Source organism: Pipistrellus kuhlii, unplaced genomic scaffold (assembly GCF_014108245.1).
Source record: "Pipistrellus kuhlii isolate mPipKuh1 unplaced genomic scaffold, mPipKuh1.p scaffold_m20_p_59, whole genome shotgun sequence".
In the NCBI taxonomy this organism is placed as follows: Eukaryota; Metazoa; Chordata; class Mammalia; order Chiroptera; family Vespertilionidae; genus Pipistrellus; species Pipistrellus kuhlii.
In genome coordinates, this window is record NW_023425561.1 from 1,434,090 (window position 1) to 1,453,550 (window position 19,461).

A 19,461-nucleotide genomic window follows, 5' to 3' on the forward strand; every position below is an offset into this window, starting at 1 on the left:
GTGAAATTACTCCTGCTGAAAAGGTGGTTATAACCGAGGACCCAAAACTTCCTTTAGCAGCATCTTCAGATAATTTTAATGAGACAGAATTCTCACTAAATGTGACAGCCTCTGCCTATTTGGAGTCATTACATGAAAAAAATATTACATATATAGATGATTCTTCCCCAGAGGACCTGATAGCAGCCTTTACAGAAACCAGGGAGAAAGGGATAGGAGATAGAGAGGAAGGAAATGGATTTGAAGCAACAGAAGAGAAGACTATGGATTTCACAACAACTTTTCCTGTAGCAGTCTTGCCTGCAAGTGAGTCAGGTGGTTCTGAAATTAAAGTCCTAAAAAGCAGACACTCTGAACAAAACAGAGGAACAAGTGGCAGTGAACTTTCGGACGTTTTCCCCGCCCACGGGACTTCAATGGCATCTCTGGACTTGGAGCAGGAACAGCTCACAATCCAAGCCCTTAAAGAGCTGAGTGAAAGGCAGGGGGAGAAGTTACAAGATAGAATAGAATCTCCTTCTGAAGAAATACTCAGGCAGACTTTCACATTTGTTCCAGAATATTCTCAGCCGCAGGGATCGCACTATGTCCTAGAACACATCGATGTCAAGACTGGATCTGACCTTGGGGTTTCTGAAAAGCCCCCTGTTATAGATGTTATTTCCAGCCTTAACAAGACTGAACTGGTAAACGAGCATGTCCTAGCAAGACTTCTGACAGACTTCTCAGGTAACCCTTTCTATTTGAAATACTGCATGTGGTTAATTCTGCTATGATGACTTTATCACAGTGCCATTTTTCTTAGTCTCTGATTTATATCACCAGATAATGGCTAGGATAGAAACACACTGAACATGGGAGAGGAAGGGCTGTTTTTTTGTGAGTTTTTTTTTTAAATGTTTGCTTGGTTTTCTTATATAAATATTTCCCAAAGCAGACCTATTATTAAAGTTAATATTCTAAAAAAAAAATTTTATTCCAATTTTTCCTATGTTCTCCTTTCCTAATTGGTTGACCCTAGGGTGAACACTGCTTTTAAGAAACTCTTGCCCCCCAAAAAAAGGAATCTCTTGCCCAGAAGGCATGGCTGGTGATTGCGGGTCAACCTATGAACCAGGAGGTCATGGTTCAATTTCTAGTCAGGGCACATGCCCAGGTTAGGGGCTCAATTCTCAGTGTGGGGTGTGCAGGAAGGAGGCAGCCGATCAATGCTTCTCTTTCATCATTGATTGCTTAGCTCTCTCTCCCTCTTCCTTCCTCTCTAAATATATATATGTATTTTTTTAGAAAAGAATCTCTTTATACTCAGCCAGTGTGGCTCAGTGGTTGAGCATAGACCTTTGAACCAGATGTTTACAGTTCCGGTTCCTGGTCAGACCACATGCCTGGATTGCTAGTTTGGTCCCCAGTGGGAACCATACAGGAGGTAGCCTATCAGTGATTCTCATCATTGATGTTTTTATCTATCTCTCCCTCACCCTCTCCCTCTCTGAAATCAGTACAAAAATATTTATTTTAAAAAGAATATCTTTAGGCTCCTATTTACTTACAAGGCTTATTTAAATCTCCATAATAATAACACTACTTAGCCCTTGAGTATTTTGCTATGGGCTTTGTGCAATCTATTTGGCAATCAAAGATAAAAGAATTCCTGCTGGGATAGACAGTAAATGAAACTTTTAATTAACTTGATTTTATACCATAGAGAGTTTATGCTCTGAAAGTAGGTAACCTGTATTGTAGTACTATTTTGTGAGTAATACTTAAGACAGCTTAGTACGTATTCTTCTGCTTTGGACCTTACTTAGTATTGTTCAGGCCAAACTCATTATATGGTACTAGAAGCCTTTCCCCTAATCTTCTGTTTATTTAAATGATCACTTTCCTAGCCTTCAGTTAAAATGCTGTCTTTTCTGGAGTCTTGGAAAGTGTAAGAAAAAAAGATATCTAAGGCCCTCCAAAAGGAACATCATCCTCTAATCTGATGCCAAGTTCTATACTTCCTTTTTCAAATGAAATCATACAGAGAGTTATATAAGACAAAAATGAGGTTGTTGTTGGTGTGAACTTACTGTGATTATACCTCTTCCTTTTTTTCTGTAAGGTGTTCATGCACAGAGTGGGGAGGGGGCTCAGACCTCAGCAGCTGGTTTCCCCTTCTTCTTGCGGCCGGAACTCCGCTCAGCTCCTCCTCCTGGGCCGCCCTTCCTGAGGAGCAAACCACACAACTCTTGGACCTTGTCCCTCACCAACGTGCACTACTTTGGTGTGTTTGGTGAGGTGCCCGTGATCCTGGCTGTGCCTCGGCCTCCTTGCATTCGTGGTCACTTTGTGGCCCTTGTTGAGGGCCATAGCCATGGGGTACCACAGAGCCATGGCTGCCGTAGCAGAAGGGCGCCATTTACCTGTTATAAGGCATTTCTTTCCTAAGGAACATGGCAGACAGCTTGATCTTCCTAAAGTTTAATCCTTGCCCAGTTGGTGTGGCTAAGTGTTTGAGTGTCAGGAACTGAGGCTACTGGTTCTACCTCAGTATGGGGTGTGCAGGGGCAGCCAATTGATGTTTCTCTGTCATCCGTGTTTCTATCTCTACCCTTTACCCTTCCCCTCTCTCTAAAAAATCAATAAAAACATACTTTTTAAAATAAATTTTTCTCCTTAAAATAGAGGTAGTAATTTATAATATTTGAAGATTAAATATGAAAATGCAAGTAACTGCCTATGACATAGTAAATACTCATTTAGCACCAAGTATAGGAGCTGGCCAGGTAATTAATTAATTGTTAATTAAATGAATGCATTGTTCATAATTATCAATGAAAACATCGAAGATTTTTTATAAACTCAAGAATTTGAAATGACAGTGAAGGATAGCTGGTATTCTTGAGTAATTGAAGATTATTGAACTGGGATTTAGGAGTGCCAGATTCTCCTTTTACTGTGTCTACAAGTGTGACATTGAACAATCTGAAAAGTGAGGATATTGAAGTAGATGATCTTTATAATATCACTTCAGTAATATGGTTCTCTGACTCTGGTATATCTTAGGTTTCTTCATGAGTTGTTACAATTCTCACAGCAGTTTTTTTAAATGATGAGGCATATGATAATTAGACTATAAGAACTCCAGTGTCTAATTCTGGCAAGTTCCTGCTTTCGTGTACCTTAGACAACTGGCCTAACTGGTTCAGCATCTTCCTTGTTAATATGGTGATAATTATTTTGCTTTACTTTATGGTGTTGTAGTATTTAAAGTTGTTTTTAACTACTAAGTAATTCTCAACTGAGTTATTTAACCCAGTGTGAGAGGGGAAAGGGGCAATGGAAATTTAGGATATTTGTCACTGACCAAATTCTATGATTAATAGATATTATTTATTTATTTATTTATTTAAAGTATATATTTTATTGATTTTTATAGAGAGGAAGGGAGAGGGATAGAGAGTCGGAAACATCGACGAGAGAGAGACATCAATCAGCTGCCTCCTGCACACCTCGTACTGGGGATGTGCCTGTAACCAAAGTATATGCCCTTGACGGAATCAAACCTGGGACCTTTCAGTCCACAGGCTGACGCTGTATCCACTGAGCCAAACTGGTTAGAGCTGATTAGTAAATATTTTTAGATGATAATTAAGGAAGACCAGTATAATGAGACCAAGAACATGACAGATCTTCTTTTGTGGGTTTCAGAATTGAAAATCTTTTAAAATTGTCTTACTAAATAATAATAATAATAATAATAATAATAATAATAATAAAATTGTCTTCATGAATAAATCTTTTCAAATATAAGCTACTTCAGTAAGATGTATCAGTCTCTAGTCCTTTTCCAGGTGTACAAGGTATACTCTCACCAATATAGATAGTATGCTAGGCCATAAAACAACTCAGTAAATTTAAAGGATTAATATAATACCAAATAAGTTTGTGTGTTTTTGTTTTTGTTTTTGATTTTTTAATATATTTTATTGGCTTTTTTACAAAGAGGAAGAGAGAGGGATAGAGAGTTAGAAACATCTATGAGAGAGAATCACCGACCAGCCGCCTCCTGCACACCCCCACCGGGGATGTGCCCACAACCAAGATACATGCCCTGGACCGGAATCGAACCTGGGACCCCTCAGTCCGCAGACCGACTCTCTATCCACTGAGCCAAACCGGTCTCGGCAATATCAAATATGTTTTAAGACCATAATGAACTTAAATATTAAAACAGGATAATAAGATACCTAGGAAAATTCCCAAATATTTTGAAAGTAAGCAAAGATGCTTTCTTTTTTAATATATTTTATTGATTTCTTTACAGAGAGGAAGAGAGAGGGATAGAGAGTTAGAAACATTGATGAGAGAGAATCATCGATCAGCTGCCTCTTGCACATCCCCTACTGAGGATGTACCCGCAACCAAGGTACATGCCCTTGACTGGAATCGAACCCGGGACCTTTCAGTCCGCAGACTGACGCTCTACCACTGAGCCAAACCGGTTTTGGCAAGGCCCAGAGGTTTTACTAGATTATTCCAGGCATGTAAGGAAAAAGAGCACTTTCCAACTCTGGCTAGTATATAGTAACACCAAAACTGGACAAAGATATTACAAAAAAATTTATAGACTAATATCCCTCGTGAACATAAGATGAAATATTCTTAAAACATTATTAGCAAATCAAGTCCAACAGTATACCAAAAGGCTAATATATCATGGCTAAGTTTGTTCCAGGAATACTAGCTTGTTTTAAGATTGGAAATCTAATAATAAACATAATTTACCACATTAACATAACAAGAATAAAAACTATGTGATTATTTCATTAATACAGAAAAGGCACGTGAAAAACATCCTTATCTGGTTTAAAAAAAGGCTGGTGTTTGTTTGGTTTTGGGGGATTTTGTTGTTTTTGTTTTGTTTTTTAGCAAATTTAGGAATAGAAGGTAATCTCAATCTAATAAATTGCATCTTTTTTTTGTTTTGTTTTGTTAATCCTTACCAAAGGATATTTTCCCCCATTGATTTTCAGAGAGAGAGATATGAGAGACCCACATCAATTGGTTGTCTCCTGCTCAGGGATAGAGCCTGCAACCAAGGTATAGAATTAAACCCAAGACCCTTGATTCCACCTGCCAACATTGTAACCACAGAGCCAAACTGGCTAGGGCTAAATGGCATCTATTGAAAAGTACAACTGATGTATTTAATGCCAAAATATTGAATATTTCATCCTAAGATTGGGTAAGGCAAGGGTGCTCACTCTGGCCATTTGTTTCCAATATCACACTGAAAGTCCTACCCATTGAATTATAATAAAAAATAGAAATGAAAGGAATAAAATCTGGAAAAGAAATTGTTAAATTGTCTTAATTTACAGATGACACGTGATTGTTTACATAGAAAATCCTAAGGAATCTATTGTACAAAGCGACTAAGAATAATAAGTGAATTTAGCAAGGTTTCAGGATATTAGGTTAACACACAAAGCTCAGTGTTTTATTTGTTGCTAGAGGCCCAGTGCATGGAATTCCAGCACTGGAAGGGTCCCTGGTGGCTGCCGCCTACGGGCTGGGTACCCCCCCCCCCCCGAATCTGCTGTTGCCCCCACTGGCTGACTGGGGCCTCCATCCCTTCCCCCAGCCCGCCCCACCCCCTGGTGGAACTGCAGAGAGAGGCTAAAGAACTGCCTAAGAGGAGAGCTATACAGCACTGTGTTCATGGACTGGAAGACTCAATATTGTTAACATCTAGTCCTGCCCAATTTTCATCTATAGATTCAAGGCAATTCAAAGTCCATGAGGAATTTTTCTTTAGAAATCGACAGGCTTATTCTAAAATATCTATAGAAACACATAGAACCTGGCAAATACAAAGCCATCTTGAAAACAAAATTGGAGGATTTGGAATACTCGCATCCAGACAAAACTTCAGCCCTGCCTGCGTGACTCAGTGCTTGAGCATGGACCTGTGAACAAAGGTCCCCATCGACTCCTGGTCAGGGCACCTGCCCAGGGGGCTTCAGGAGGCTGCTGATTGATGATTCTCTCATCGTTGATGTTTCTATCCCTCTCCTCCCTTTCTCTCTCTGAAATCAGTAGAAATATTTTTAAAAAGACAATTGGCCTTTGGGAACAACTGAAGTTGGAGTCAAATCAAGGGCTCCCCCAAAATTCAGTAATAAAAAAATGGACAGAGCATCAAGGTTCGCTCCTGTTTTCTCTAAAATGGCAGGAACCAGTATCTTTTCCCTTAACCTTGAGATTTCCATTGGGTGTGTTAGTGCCCTCTTTTGGTGTAAGAAGGGTACTGCAGTGGGCATCTTTTATTAAGGGTAAGAGATAGACACCCTTTAAAGTTTTTATTTATTTTTATTATTGGTGTGGTATTGGTCAACATGATCATATAGGTTTTAGGTGTGGGGTTCTGTTATAAGATCTGTATATTGCACCATGTGCCCACACTCAAAGTCAAATATCTCACCATCTCTCAGCACCTACTTCTCCCCCCTAAAAGTTTTAAAAATAAAAGTAATAAGGTCACATTATAGAAGATTCAAAAAATAAAAGGAAGGAATCACTCATAATTCTACCAGCAATAGAAACACTCTGGTGAATTCTTTGATACTTCATCTGCCATTAGCAAAATAAGATAGCTGAGAAGTTATTGGTTTTGCTGACATAAGTTATAAAAAGGGGCTGTGCTATGTATTGAAATGGAATCTAAGAAAATAAGAGGCATAATTAGTACAGCACAAGACTTGAAACATTGAAACACAAAGTAAGTCTTTTGCATTTCCATAGGAATTTTAGAATCACTTTGTCCATTTTTTACAACCACCACCAAAAAGACTACAAAAATTCTGATTGGAATTACATCGAGTTATAGATAAGCTTGGGACAATTAATATCTTAGCAATTTTTATTTTTTAACCCATGAAAATATTATAACATCCTATTAATTTAGGACTTTATTAGTTTCTCAGCATGTTTTATAGATTTGAGTGTATAGGTCTTACATAACTTTAGCTAGAATCTATGCCTCAGTGTTTCCATGCTATTTTAAATGGTATTTTTAGTAACTCAATTTCTGGGTGGTTAATGCCAATATGTAGAAATATAATTGATTTTGTATATTGACCTTATATTCTGCAACCTTGCTAACCTCATTCTATAGCTTTCATATAGATTCCATCAGATCTTCTGCATAGGCAGTCATGCCATCTGTGACTAATGACAGTTTTACTGCTTTCTTTCTTTTCAGTTTGGGTGTCATATTTTTATTGACTTACTGTATTGACTAGAACTTTTTTTTTTACATATTAAAGGAAGGTTTATTCCCCAGTACTGACTAGATCCTTTAATGCAATATTAAGTAGAAGTCCTAGGAGAGAAATCCTTGTCTTCTTTTATTAAATACTAGAGGCCCAGTGCACAAAATTGTGCACAGTGGGGTCCCTCTGGGTGGCCTGCAGGGATCAGGCTGAAACCCGCAGTCCAGTGTCACCTGCAGCTCCTACCTTCTGCTCCCGCTCATCCCCGCCCCACTGTGCCTGCCAGCCTGCCCTGGCACGCCCAGTCAGTCCGGATCAGGAGAGGCTCGTGCTGCCTCAGCAGTGAGCCCTGCATCTGGAGCCCTCCCAAGGGACGTGGCCTGTCAGATCCGACTAAAACCGGCTTCAACATCCCCGGAGGGGCCTCAGGTTGTGAGAGGGCGCAGACCAAGCTGAGGGACCCCACCCATGCATGATCAGTCTGGGGAGGGACCCTGAGAGAGTTCCAGGGCGTGTCCGGCCCATCTCACTCAGTCCTGATCAACCAGTCCCCAGCAGCAAGCAAACCTACTGGTCAGAGCATATGCCCCCTGATGGTCAGTGCACATCATAGCGACTGGTCAACCAGTCAACTGTCTGCCTCTTGGTGGTCAATGCATGTCATAGCAAGCTATTGAGCAGCCTTAGCATATCATTAGCATATTACCCTTTGGTTGTTCAGCTGTTCAGTCTATTTGCATATTACGCTTTTTATTATATAGGATGTTAGCTCTAGGTTCCCTTTATCAAGTTGAGGATATTTCCTTCTCTAACCTAGTTTGCTGAGAGATTTTATCTGAAGGAATATTGGATTTTTGTTAAATACCTTTCCTATATCTTTTAAGATGATTATATAGTTATTCTTTTTCAGTTTGTTGACAGGATGAATTATATTGAATGATTTATGAATGTTAAACCAGACTTGCTTTTTCTTTTGTTTTTTTCTCACCTGAGGATATATATATATATTTTTTTTATTATTGATTGGAGGGAGGGAGGGAGAAACATCAGTGTGAGAGAGAAACATCCTTTATGTGCCCTGACCAGGATCAAACCAGCAACCCAGATACATGTCCTAACTAGGAATCAAACCTGCCACCTCTCAATGTACAGGACAATGCTATAACTGGCCACACTACACAAAGCCCAGTTTATCCATTTATTTATTTTTTTATTTCAATATCTTTATATTGATTTCAGAGAGAGAAAAACATCAGTGATGAGAGAGAATCATTGATTGGTTGCCTCCTGCATGCCCGCCATTGGGGATTGAGCCACACCCAGGCATGCGCTCTAACGGGTAATCAAACCATGACCTCCTGGTTCATAGGTTGATGCTCATCCACAGCCACTCCAGCCAGGCTGGCATAGCATTTTAAAAAATATTCTCTTATCCTTGTAATGTCTGTAGAATCTGTAGTGATGTCATTTCTCTCATTCTTGATATTGGCAATTTGTGTATTTCACTTTTTCTTAGTCAGTCTAGCTAGAGTTTTATCTATTTTGTTGTTATTCTCAAAGAACTAACTTTGATTTTATTAATTTTGTTTTTTATTGGAGAGGGAGAGATCTATTGTCACTTATTTTTGCATTTATTGGTTGATTTATGAATCTGCTCTGCCCAGAGATTGAACACAAAACCTTGGCCCACCTAGATAACACGCTAACCTACTGAGTTACCTGCCAGGGCCTCGTTGGTTTTTCTCTGTGTTTTCCTGTTATCTGTTTCATTGATTTCTGCTCTGATTTTTACTAATTCCTTCCATTTCCTTGGTTCAAGTTGTTCTTTTTTTAGCTTTTAGGTTGAAAATGAGATTGCTGATTTGTCATTTTTTCTTATTACAGGCACTTTTATACTATGTACTGTTTTAGCTGGATCCGACAAATTTTTATTTTCACTCATTTCAAAATACTTTCTGGTTTTTCTGTTGATTTTTCTTTTCTGATTCATTGATTGTTTAGAAGTGTTGTTTAATTTACAAATATTAGGGGTTTTCCCCGGATCTTTCTGTTTCTGTCCTTAATGTCAGAAAACATATAGCAAGTAACTTGAATCCTTTCAAATTTATTGGGGCTGTTTCATGGTCCAGGATTTGATTTATCATGGTAAATGTTCCAAATGTACTTGAAAAAAATGTATATTCTGTTGTTGTGTGGAATATTCTATGTCAAATTGGATAATAGTGTTCAAGTCTTCTATATCCTAATTGATTTTCTGGCTACTCTCTGTATTAATTATTACTAACCCCTGACTATAATTGCAAGTTTATCTATTTTTTAACACATTTATTGAGCTATAGTTTACATACTACCAATTCACCCATTTAAAGTGTACAGCTAAATGTTTTTTATCATTAGCACTATTCAATTTTAGAGCATTTTAGTCCCCCACCACTTACCCCATTCCTATTAGTGGCCACTCCCCATTTTCCGCCATCACCACAGCCATAACCAACTAATAATCTACTCTTTTTCTCTATAGATTTGCTTATTCCTGGTTTTTATATAAATTAAATCATATAACATGTGGCTTCTGTAATTGGCTTTTTTATTTAGCCTCATGTCTTCAAGCTTATAGCGTCAGAACTTCATTCCTTTTTATTGCCAAATAAAACCCCGTTGTGTGGATATACTACCATTATTTGTGCATTCATCAGTTCTTGGTGTTCGGATTGTTTCCACTTTGGGGCTACTATGAATAATGTTTCTGTGAACATTAGTGTGTGCAATTTTTTGTGTTGTATGTTTTCATTTCTCTTGGGCATTTGCCTAAGAGTGGAATTGCTGGGCCATATAATAACTATGTTTAACTCTTTGAGGAGCTGTCAAATTGTTATCCAAAGTGGCTAACCATTTTTCATTCCCAATAGGAAGGTAGGCTCCAGTTTCCCACATTCTTGCCAATATTTGTTATTGTAATTCTTTATTATAGCCATCCTAGGGGGTTCAGTGTGGTATTGATTTGCTTTTCCCTAATGACTGATGATGTTGAGCATCCTTAATGTACTTATTGGCTATTTGTGTATCTTTGGAGAAATGTCTCTTCAGATCCTTTGTTCATTTTTCAATTAGACTAATTTTTTTATTGAGTTATATATAATTCTTTATATATCTGGATACAAATACTTTACCAGATATATTATTTGCAAATATACTGTTATTTTATGCATATTTTGTCTCTCTCTTTTTTTATTTTATTTTTTTTAATATGCTCAACTTTTTATTTTTTTTATCCATTTGCTATTTTCTATTATTGCATCTTTATTTTATTTTTATTTATTAAATATATTTTATTGATTTTTTTTACAGAGAGGAAGAGAGAGCTAGAAACATTGATGAGAGAGAAAGATTGACCAGCTGCCTCCTGCACACCCCCCACTGGGGATGTGCCCGAAACCAAGGTACATGCCCTTGACTGGAATCGAACCTGGGACCTTTCAGTCCGCAGACTGACGCTCTATCCACTGAGCCAAACCGGTTTCGGCTCTCTTTTTTTTTTTTTTAATATTGATTTTTCACAGAGAGAAAGAGAGAGGGATAGAGAGCTAGAAACATCGATGAGAGAATCATCAATCAGCTGTCTCTTGCACACTCTCCATCGGGGATGTGCCCGCAACCAAGGTACATGCCCTTGCCCGGAATCGAACCCGGGACCTTTCAGTCTGCAGGCCGACGGCTTGTCACTTTCTTGGTACCATTGACAGCAGAGGTTTTTAATTTTGATATAGCCCAATTTCTTTTTTGTTTTTTGTTTTGGTCATTTGTGCTTTTGGTATCGTATCTGAGAAGCCATTGCCTAAGGTCACAAAGATATACTGTTTTCTTCTAAGAGCTTTACGACACTTTCTCGCTTTTCTGAAATAACCATTTTATATCTTTTCCTCTCTGTAAACCTTCTTTGCTCCCCTGACCCCACCAGCCAGAGATCTCAGCTCTTTCTTACTGAAAAAATAGAAGCATTCAGAAAGAAGTCCCTCTTCCAATCTTCAGGTCTACCAGTGGGCCTCAGAATCGGGCCTTCTTCCCAATCAGTACTAGGTAGCCTCATCCACTTCGTATCTCCAGTTCAGACTTGCCTGTGTACTCCACACTGGCGGATCTGACCACCTCTTCACTAATGGATATCCCTAGGCATCCATCCCAAATGAACATACTCTGTACTCTGTCTCCCTCTGCGCAAATGACGCCACATCCATCCATTTGCTCAGGCCCCAAGCCTACGTGTCATTCATATTTCATCTCCTTCTGCATCCAGTCTATCAATCTGCCTGTTCTACCTCAAAAATATAGCTCAAATCTGTCCACTCATCTCCGTCCTTATCTGAATGACCGTCATCTCTCACTTGGGCCTCCAGGTTAGCCCCCTCGGGAGCCTCTCTGCGTTCACGCCTGCCCCATGCCAGTCCGTGTTCTCTTTACGGCAGTAAGGGGGTTTCTCTTGTTAACATGTTAGCCCCTGCTTGACATTCTTAGTGACTGCATTTCATCGGAGGTAAAACCCACGGCCTTTTCCTTGCTCTGTGAAAGTGCTCCGTGATCCAGACATGTCATCCAAGCTGTGTCCTGCACACCTCCAGGGAGCACCATTCACATGTGTTAACATTGTAGGTTTGGGTTCCTTATGACAATTTTCCAGCAGGTGGCAGTCAAGCCATGAAGATAGGGTGCTTTTTCTGGTTTGCACAAAGGGAGATTTATTGCCTTCAGAGGCTGTCGCTTTCCCTTCTCGGATACAGGGTGGTGTTCTCTCTGGGCCCAGCCTATCTCTAAGAGTTTCTTTTTCTTATTCTTTCTTTCACATATTTCACATTTAAAGACTAGCATGCATCGTACAAAAAAACTCCCATAAACCCTTGGTCTAGTTAACCAATGTTAACATTTAGTCACTTTTGCTTTATCTCTTCTCTACAGATTCATGGTTTTTCCTGACCATTTATTTAAGAGCTGGTTGCAAACACCCTGCCCCTTTGTCCCTAAATCAGTGGTTCCCAACATGGAGCGCATGCCCCACAGGGGTGCAGTTTGACTTTTAAGGGGAGCAATTTGAGAATGAGTTATTAATAGTGAATTTTTTGCATTTCTTATGGGGCCTCATATACAGTATATAAATATATATTGTGACATTTGTGCATTTCAGTTCTCTATGTTTTGAAACTTTATTTGCTATTTTCCATATCACTTCACATTACAATGTTTTAAACAATTTCTTAGTGATTTCTTCCTCAGGACTTCAACTGTCCTTTCGTACTTTTATTTTTCTCTTTCATGGATGCCGTGTTCTTTGGAAGCTTGTTTAGACCAAGTTAATGGCCTCTTAACCTTCCTCCGTGAATAGGAGTTCACTTTTTGAATAATGGGAATTAGAGGTCACAGAGGCGCATCAGGATTTTAGAGATGCTTTAGATGGGACATGCCAAAAAAAAAAAAAGGTTGGGAACTACTGCCCTAAACACTTTGGAGTGTGTTTCTTTTGAATGATAATTTTTCTTTGTTTTGTGGTACACTTAGATTCTTATCACGTTTAGGAAATGTATTATAACATGCACAGTACTTTTATCAGTTATATAGTTCACATCCACATTGTGTCACTTGTCCCCGGGGTGTTTTTCACAGCTTTCACCCTGGTAGCCAGTGTCCGTCTGTCTCACTTTGCATTTATGTGTGGTCAGTCTCCTGTCTGTCACACCATGGATATTTTTTAAGAATACAGGCTAGTTGTTTCGTAGACCCTTTCTCAGTCTGTGTTTGTCTAGTGTTTTCTCATCAGATTCAGTTTTTATGTTTTTGGCAAGAACACCATACAAGTGATGTGTGCTGCTCAGTACATTACGTCAGGAGGCACATGGTATCAGTGTGTTCCATCGCTAAGCGTTGTGTGTTGAAACTGTTCCTGTAGATAATGGAAAATGACATAGATTACTTGGACTCTGGCTATAGGAATTGCTCTCATAAGTAGGTAGCATTCTGTCTGTTCAGCTTTCCTGCTCAGTCAAGTGAGCCTGAGCTGCCTCCCGTTTTTCTTTTTCCTTTGCAACATCACTGCTGGGACTCTCAACTTCCCCTCAGCGATCCTAATCCCTACTTCCTCCCGATAGTCACATCCCGTAACTGGAGTCTTGGAACCAGTGATTATTTCTGCTATACCGTGAGTTTGTCTTTGGTGTTTTCTTAGTTTCAAGTTAGGTTCCCGTGGCTCCAGCTAAGGTTCATTTCAGAGAAGAGGATTGAAGCTGAATATGGGGAAGGACTGGGTGCCAGGGGGTCAGCTGAAACCTTACCCTCAATCAAAGTCTTCCATATTTTGATTATAGTTCACATTTGAGTGGTTACTGTGTGTCATTTACAATGCTAAGCTTTCTACATGCTTTAGCCATATTACTTAAAACAACTTTGAAATAGATGAGAAAACAAAGGTTTAGAAAGGTTAATTAGGGTATATAACTAAAATTACCAGGACTCACGTTCTCCAACTCCAAAGCCCTTGCTCTTTTTTGTATAAGCAAAGAATAGCACAGAGGAAAGTGAAGTAGTTATTAATGTTGAAGTGAGCCTTCACGGATTGGCATCCAAGTGTAGTATCATTGCTGGATGGGAGGCAATTGCCAGCAGTTACCCGAGGTTTTTGAGGTTCTTCAGTTTCCAGTTTAAATGTCCCCGGCCATAAGTCCCACTTGCTTGGGACAGCCTTGCTTTATTTTACCCATTTCCTAACAATTACTAATAGTGGCCCCACTTACTCTCAAAAGTATTGCTTTTTAGATGATTATATGGTCCCCTACCCACAATCCTTCCTGAGTACTCTTCAGATGAACAGAGACTGGTGTTTAATTTTAATTAACACTAATAGAGCTTGATATATTTTTATTCACCACTCTCTGCCCCAGCCCAATTTATAAGTTGCACTTTGGTTTTGGTTTTATAGCCTATTGACTGAATTAAACTGTAGGCACTGTTTGCTTCATTTAGACAACAGTTATCAAGATTTTACCACACTTGCTCTACCATCCTTTCTGCTGAAACATTTGAGGTAAATGATACTTTACCCCATTGCACTTCAAGAGCCACCTCTAAAAAATAAGGTCCTACGTTTTTATAAACGTGTGCAGAAACCAGAGGGACCTTTTGCAGTGTGAATCCTCACCCTGACGTGTCTCTGAGGGAGGGGCACCTGCAATTGGCTGCTGGTCCGGCTTCTCGGGCGAGCAGGATGCAGCCAGGGCACGCCTGGCCAGCGTTCTGGGTATGGCGTGTGACTTACCTTCCCTTTCTTTCGGCAGTGCACGATCTGATTTTCTGGCGAGACGTGAAGAAGACGGGGTTTGTCTTCGGCACCACGCTGATCGTGCTGCTCTCCCTGGCCGCTTTCAGCGTCATCAGTGTGGTTTCTTACCTCATCCTGGCTCTTCTCTCTGTCACCATCAGCTTCAGGGTCTACAGGTCTGTCATCCAGGCTGTGCAGAAGTCAGAAGAAGGACATCCATTCAAGTGAGTTGAAGGATCACAAGGAACACTTTACAGTTTAGTAAAGGGCTTCACTTTACTAAATAAAATATTTAGTAAAGGGGTTATCTGTGGTGTGAGGGTCTGCACCAGGCAGGTGTAAAAATAAGACCTGATGAACAATCAGGAATTATAGGGTCCAATCGGTGACACGAAACATCACCTAGACACCATGCAACCACTATAAGAAATGGCCAAGGACTTCTTGACAAGCTGGAGTCTCACACTTTAAGACCAAAGAGGACTGTCTGAGATCCTGAGCGGGAAAGGCAGCGTGAGGACGCGCTCTGGGAGACGCGCCCTGTGAGACTGGGGACGTGCCCTGTGAGACTGGGGACGCGCCCTGTGAGACGGGGGACTCGCTTTGTGAGACGGGGGACGCGCCCTGTGAGACGGGGCCAACAGCATACAGTCAAGTCTTAAAACGAATTTGAAAGCTTGGTGTTGAGTGATGATCAGAATTTGGTGTGTTACCCTTGGTTTTATGCTGGTTTCCTTCTTCCCTTTTTTGTTATATAGATTTATTCTTTATATATATCATTAAAAACCTGACTCCATTTAAAGGTGTGTGATGCAAGGGAGAGTCCTGTACAATAAAACTGGACAGGTTTGACCTGCCGCCTCCCTCAGGCTGGCTGCTAAGGGCTCAGCACGAGGGGTTATCTGTGGTGTGAGGGTCTGCACCAGGCAGGCGGGCCCTGGCCGGGGTCTCAGGGCACGCAGCCCTCTGCTTATCTTTCCTTTAGTTTTTTTAATACCAGGGGCAAGTTTTGATGAATGTAGGTCATGCATTTCTGAAATCCAGTTGCTAGCTTTTTTGACTGGGTTGATAACATTAGCAAATGCAATGTTTTAAAAACCTTTTTCTCACAGAGAAAGAAACCCTGTTGTGACCGCTCAGAACTGTGACAGAATAGATGTCCGGCTGTGGCTCTGGTCCTTGTGTTTTCTCTTGGTGAAACTAGAAGGAATAATTTAAACTATATGTGGCATTTGAAAAGTTATTGCAAATTAGCTTTAACAAATCAATAGTTGTTAAATGAAGGGGTAAATACATTTTATTTTGCATAAGCTCAGGTGTCATGTCTCTTGCATGACACTGTTGTGGATTTGTAAAATGTGTTTTACCAAGTTGCATTAATTACAACTACTAATTTTTATAATTTCATATTTGGTGGTAATTTTTTTTTAATAAATAGGAAAGAAAAACATGCCTGTTACTCTGCTTTCCCCACCAGACTGTAGGCTCTCTAAGGCAAAGCAGGCTTGTCTTTCCTGATGCCCAGCACCTCAGAGCGGCTCTCACAGGCACTCAGAGTCCTCAGGGAATGACAGTTATAAGCACATGTTTCCTTCTCGGTTCTGTAGTGCCTCTGGGAACAGCACCAGGTCTCTCTTTTTCTGTGGTTTTCACCATATCAAACTCACTACTCCCCTCCTTTATGTTTTTTTAACTAATATGTTATAATGCCTCCTTTATCATTTGAAATGAAATTTATAAATAATATATTTATAAACAAAATTTTAAAAATAGATCCTAATTATAATATAAAGAAATAACAAAATAGCCATGTATAATAAGATAATATGTGTTCCAGCCAATATATAATTGCTTGGAAATGAGTACACAAAAAAACAATAATAACAAAACATCAGATACTTGCACCTACATGTATGATCTCCAATACATATGTGCTTTTCCAAAATGGGGCGGGGGAGGGGGGGGACTTAGCAAAGTTTAGAAAACAAAATACAATTTTAAAAAATTCAAGATATGTTTAGCTGTGAGGAAAACACCTTGTGGGCTGTTGCTCACTTCTGTCATCTTTGCCTCTGCCACTAAATGGCAGTGGTGCCCCCACCCCGTCCGGGACAGCAAAGTGTGTCCCAGAGATTTCTGAAGTGCGTCCGTGGGGGAATTTCACACTCTAAAGGACTGCTGTGCTCACAGAAAGAGGTCTTCTCCTTCCGTGTCCAATGTATGACTGTTGTTTCTTCTTCTGGAAGATCCTACCTGGATGTAGACATCACTCTGTCCTCAGAAGCTTTCCATAATTACGTGAACGCTGCTATGGTGCACGTCAACAGGGCCCTGAAGCTCATCATCCGTCTCTTTCTGGTGGAAGACCTGGTTGACTCCTTGAAGGTTCGTTCCGCTAACCTTGAAGCTTTTGGTGGTGAGTCTGGGGGAAACCAGAGACTAGGTTATGCTTCAGAGGAAAAACAATAAACAGGTTTCCACAGATAAAAACAATTGTATGCTTTTCTCCATCAGCCTGTAAAAATGGAGAGAGGAGTCAATGGAGAAGGTATCTCGTGAACCTGGAGAACTAACAGAATAATGTAATCAGAAATGCATTGACAGTCTTGGGGCCTAAGAGAACTGCAGAATTCTTTTATCCCCCCCTACAATGTATAGTGCAAATGGGGTAGCCTCTATTTTGAAATTATTTATTGCATACATCACTAAGTTTATGTAGACTCAATTAGCTAGACTAGAGGAAAAGGGCATTGGCTAATCTGAAGTTAGTGTCATAACTATTCCCGCTTAATCCTTCGCAGCTGGCTGTCTTCATGTGGCTGATGACCTATGTGGGTGCCGTTTTCAATGGAATCACCCTCCTGATCCTGGGTAAGGTGGCTCGGAGAATGTCTCGTGCTCTTTGAAGTCATTGGTAAGAGTTAAGAGCCAAGAGAAGGCCCAGCATGGCTCCGTTGCTTCCGAATGGCCCCGCCTTTAACATGCATGGAGTCCTTGAACCCAGATATTGTGTGGCTGAAGGTTTATTAGTTTGGTCCTAATTTTAAATATCAGAACAGCTAGAAGCAAAGGAGCATCATCTAGATTTGATTTGAATATGGGGATCTTAAATTTATAAAAATCAATGTACTGTATCTAACTGTCCTTAACTGAGATATCTAGACACTTCTCATATTGAAGATCTGCGCTTCCCTATATCTTTTGAGGAAAAATCTGTGTGTTACTTGAGTCCTGAGACTTTGTGACTCTCACACTTACATGTGCCGTGTCCCATGATTCTGTCTTACAGCTGACCTGCTCATTTTCAGTGTTCCCATTGTCTATGAGAAGTACAAGGTAAGCTATGGCCTGCTTCAGGTCAGATAAGCCATTTGATGTGTGACTACCCTGTTTCCCCGAAAATAAGACAGTCTTATATTAATTTTTCTCCCAAAGTTGTGCTAGGTCTTATTTTCAGGGGATGTCTTATCTTTCCATGCACTAGGTCTTATTTTCAGAGGATGTCTTATTTTTGGGGAAACACGGTAGTTTTAGTTCATTTTTTAGATATGGAAAGTTCAGAGCAATCTCTTCTATTCTGCAATCTAACTTTATAAGTCAGGTACCTATAAGAAACTGGTAACAGTGGTTTTCTAAGTAGACAAACTGTCTAGGAGAGATAAGGAAAGGAAGACTTACTTTTTATGCTTAGTTGTGTGCCTTTTGTGTTTTTATCACATAGCCGCATTATCTGTTAAAATACGTTGGAAACATTTAAATAAATAAAAGCTCATATCTAAAAAGAAAATATTAAGGCTAATATGGGACTCCATCAGTATGAGCAGGTGTTTGCATTGTGGAATGGTGCCTAAAGAATATAATAGATTTATGAGGTTGTTATTTATGGATTAAGTCATCCATCAGCAGACTTTTTGGTATTTTGGTATTAAATGAATTAGTTTTACCCAGGAGCCAAAATACATTTATGATTATAGGAAATAGATTATATACACATTATCTAGTATTCAGAAAATGCTATTATAAGTTCAGTTTCTCTAAAGAAAACACCTAGCAAGTAAGACTCCTGAAGAAATTAGTGATTTTCACTCCTAAGTATGGGATGTTTATGGTTTAATTTAAAATCTGAAATCTGGAGTTTTAAAAATGCTCGTAAAAGCTGGGCAATATTTTTGTTTTCCAGAATATTCAGTAGTGTTTTTAAAAAATAGTTATCCTTAGACAAAAGATCATTGCCTTCAGGAAAATTGTTAATCTTTGTGTTGCCACAACTAAGTCACTTTTCTTTCCTTAAAGACCCAGATTGATCACTACGTTGGCATCGTGCGTGATCAGACCAAGTCGATTGTTGAGAAGTAAGTATGCTTGGGTTCCACATTCCTCATAGCGTGTGCTCCCCACCCCAATGACTTCGTCCCCTGTGTAAAATGTTGATGCCAGTTTTTCACCCGGGGGAGGGGCACCTTGGTTAATAGTTTGATTTTATAAGAAATTATTTCATCTCTCTTTTTTAAAAAAATCCTCACCTGAGGATATGTTTTATTTTTTATTTTATTTTTTTTTAAGAAGGAGAGAGGGGGGATCTGTAGGGAGAGAAACACAAGACAACTCTCAACCTATTGAGCCACTCCAGCCAGGCTCTTCATATATTTTTTTTAATATACATTTTTTAAATTGATTTCAGAGATGGAGAGGAAGAAGGAGATAGAAACATCAATGATGGGAAGGAATCATTGATTAGCTGCCTCCTGCACATTGAAATGAGCTCACAACCCAGGCATGAGCCCTTGACTGGAACCGACCTGGGACCCGTCAGTCCACAGGCGGCTGCTCTATCCACTGAGCCAAACCGGTTAGGGCTCTTCATATTTTTTAAGAAACAAAACTTCAGCCGAGGCAAAACCC

The 19,461-nt window shown here is 39.7% G+C and overlaps 1 protein-coding gene and 1 long non-coding RNA gene across 4 annotated transcripts in view; both read left to right on the top strand.

Moving 5' to 3' along the window:
- Positions 1 to 19,461, top strand: part of RTN3 (reticulon 3) — a 42,787-nt gene that overhangs the window by 19,932 nt on the left and 3,394 nt on the right. For 2 of the 3 annotated variants that reach the window (XM_045574069.1, XM_036417205.2), the window contains 5 exons: positions 14,576 to 14,783; positions 16,806 to 16,944; positions 17,361 to 17,430; positions 17,849 to 17,895; positions 18,853 to 18,911. In XM_045574069.1, coding sequence (XP_045430025.1) covers positions 14,576 to 14,783; positions 16,806 to 16,944; positions 17,361 to 17,430; positions 17,849 to 17,895; positions 18,853 to 18,911 — 523 coding nt within the window. Of the gene's footprint in view, positions 1 to 558; positions 730 to 14,575; positions 14,784 to 16,805; positions 16,945 to 17,360; positions 17,431 to 17,848; positions 17,896 to 18,852; positions 18,912 to 19,461 lie in introns of all 3 variants that reach the window. The other variant, XM_045574068.1, reaches the window with a different exon arrangement.
- On the top strand, positions 15,184 to 16,249 carry LOC123651473. The gene is made up of 2 exons (XR_006740216.1): positions 15,184 to 15,725; positions 15,767 to 16,249. It is a non-coding gene; the product is annotated as an uncharacterized LOC123651473 (long non-coding RNA).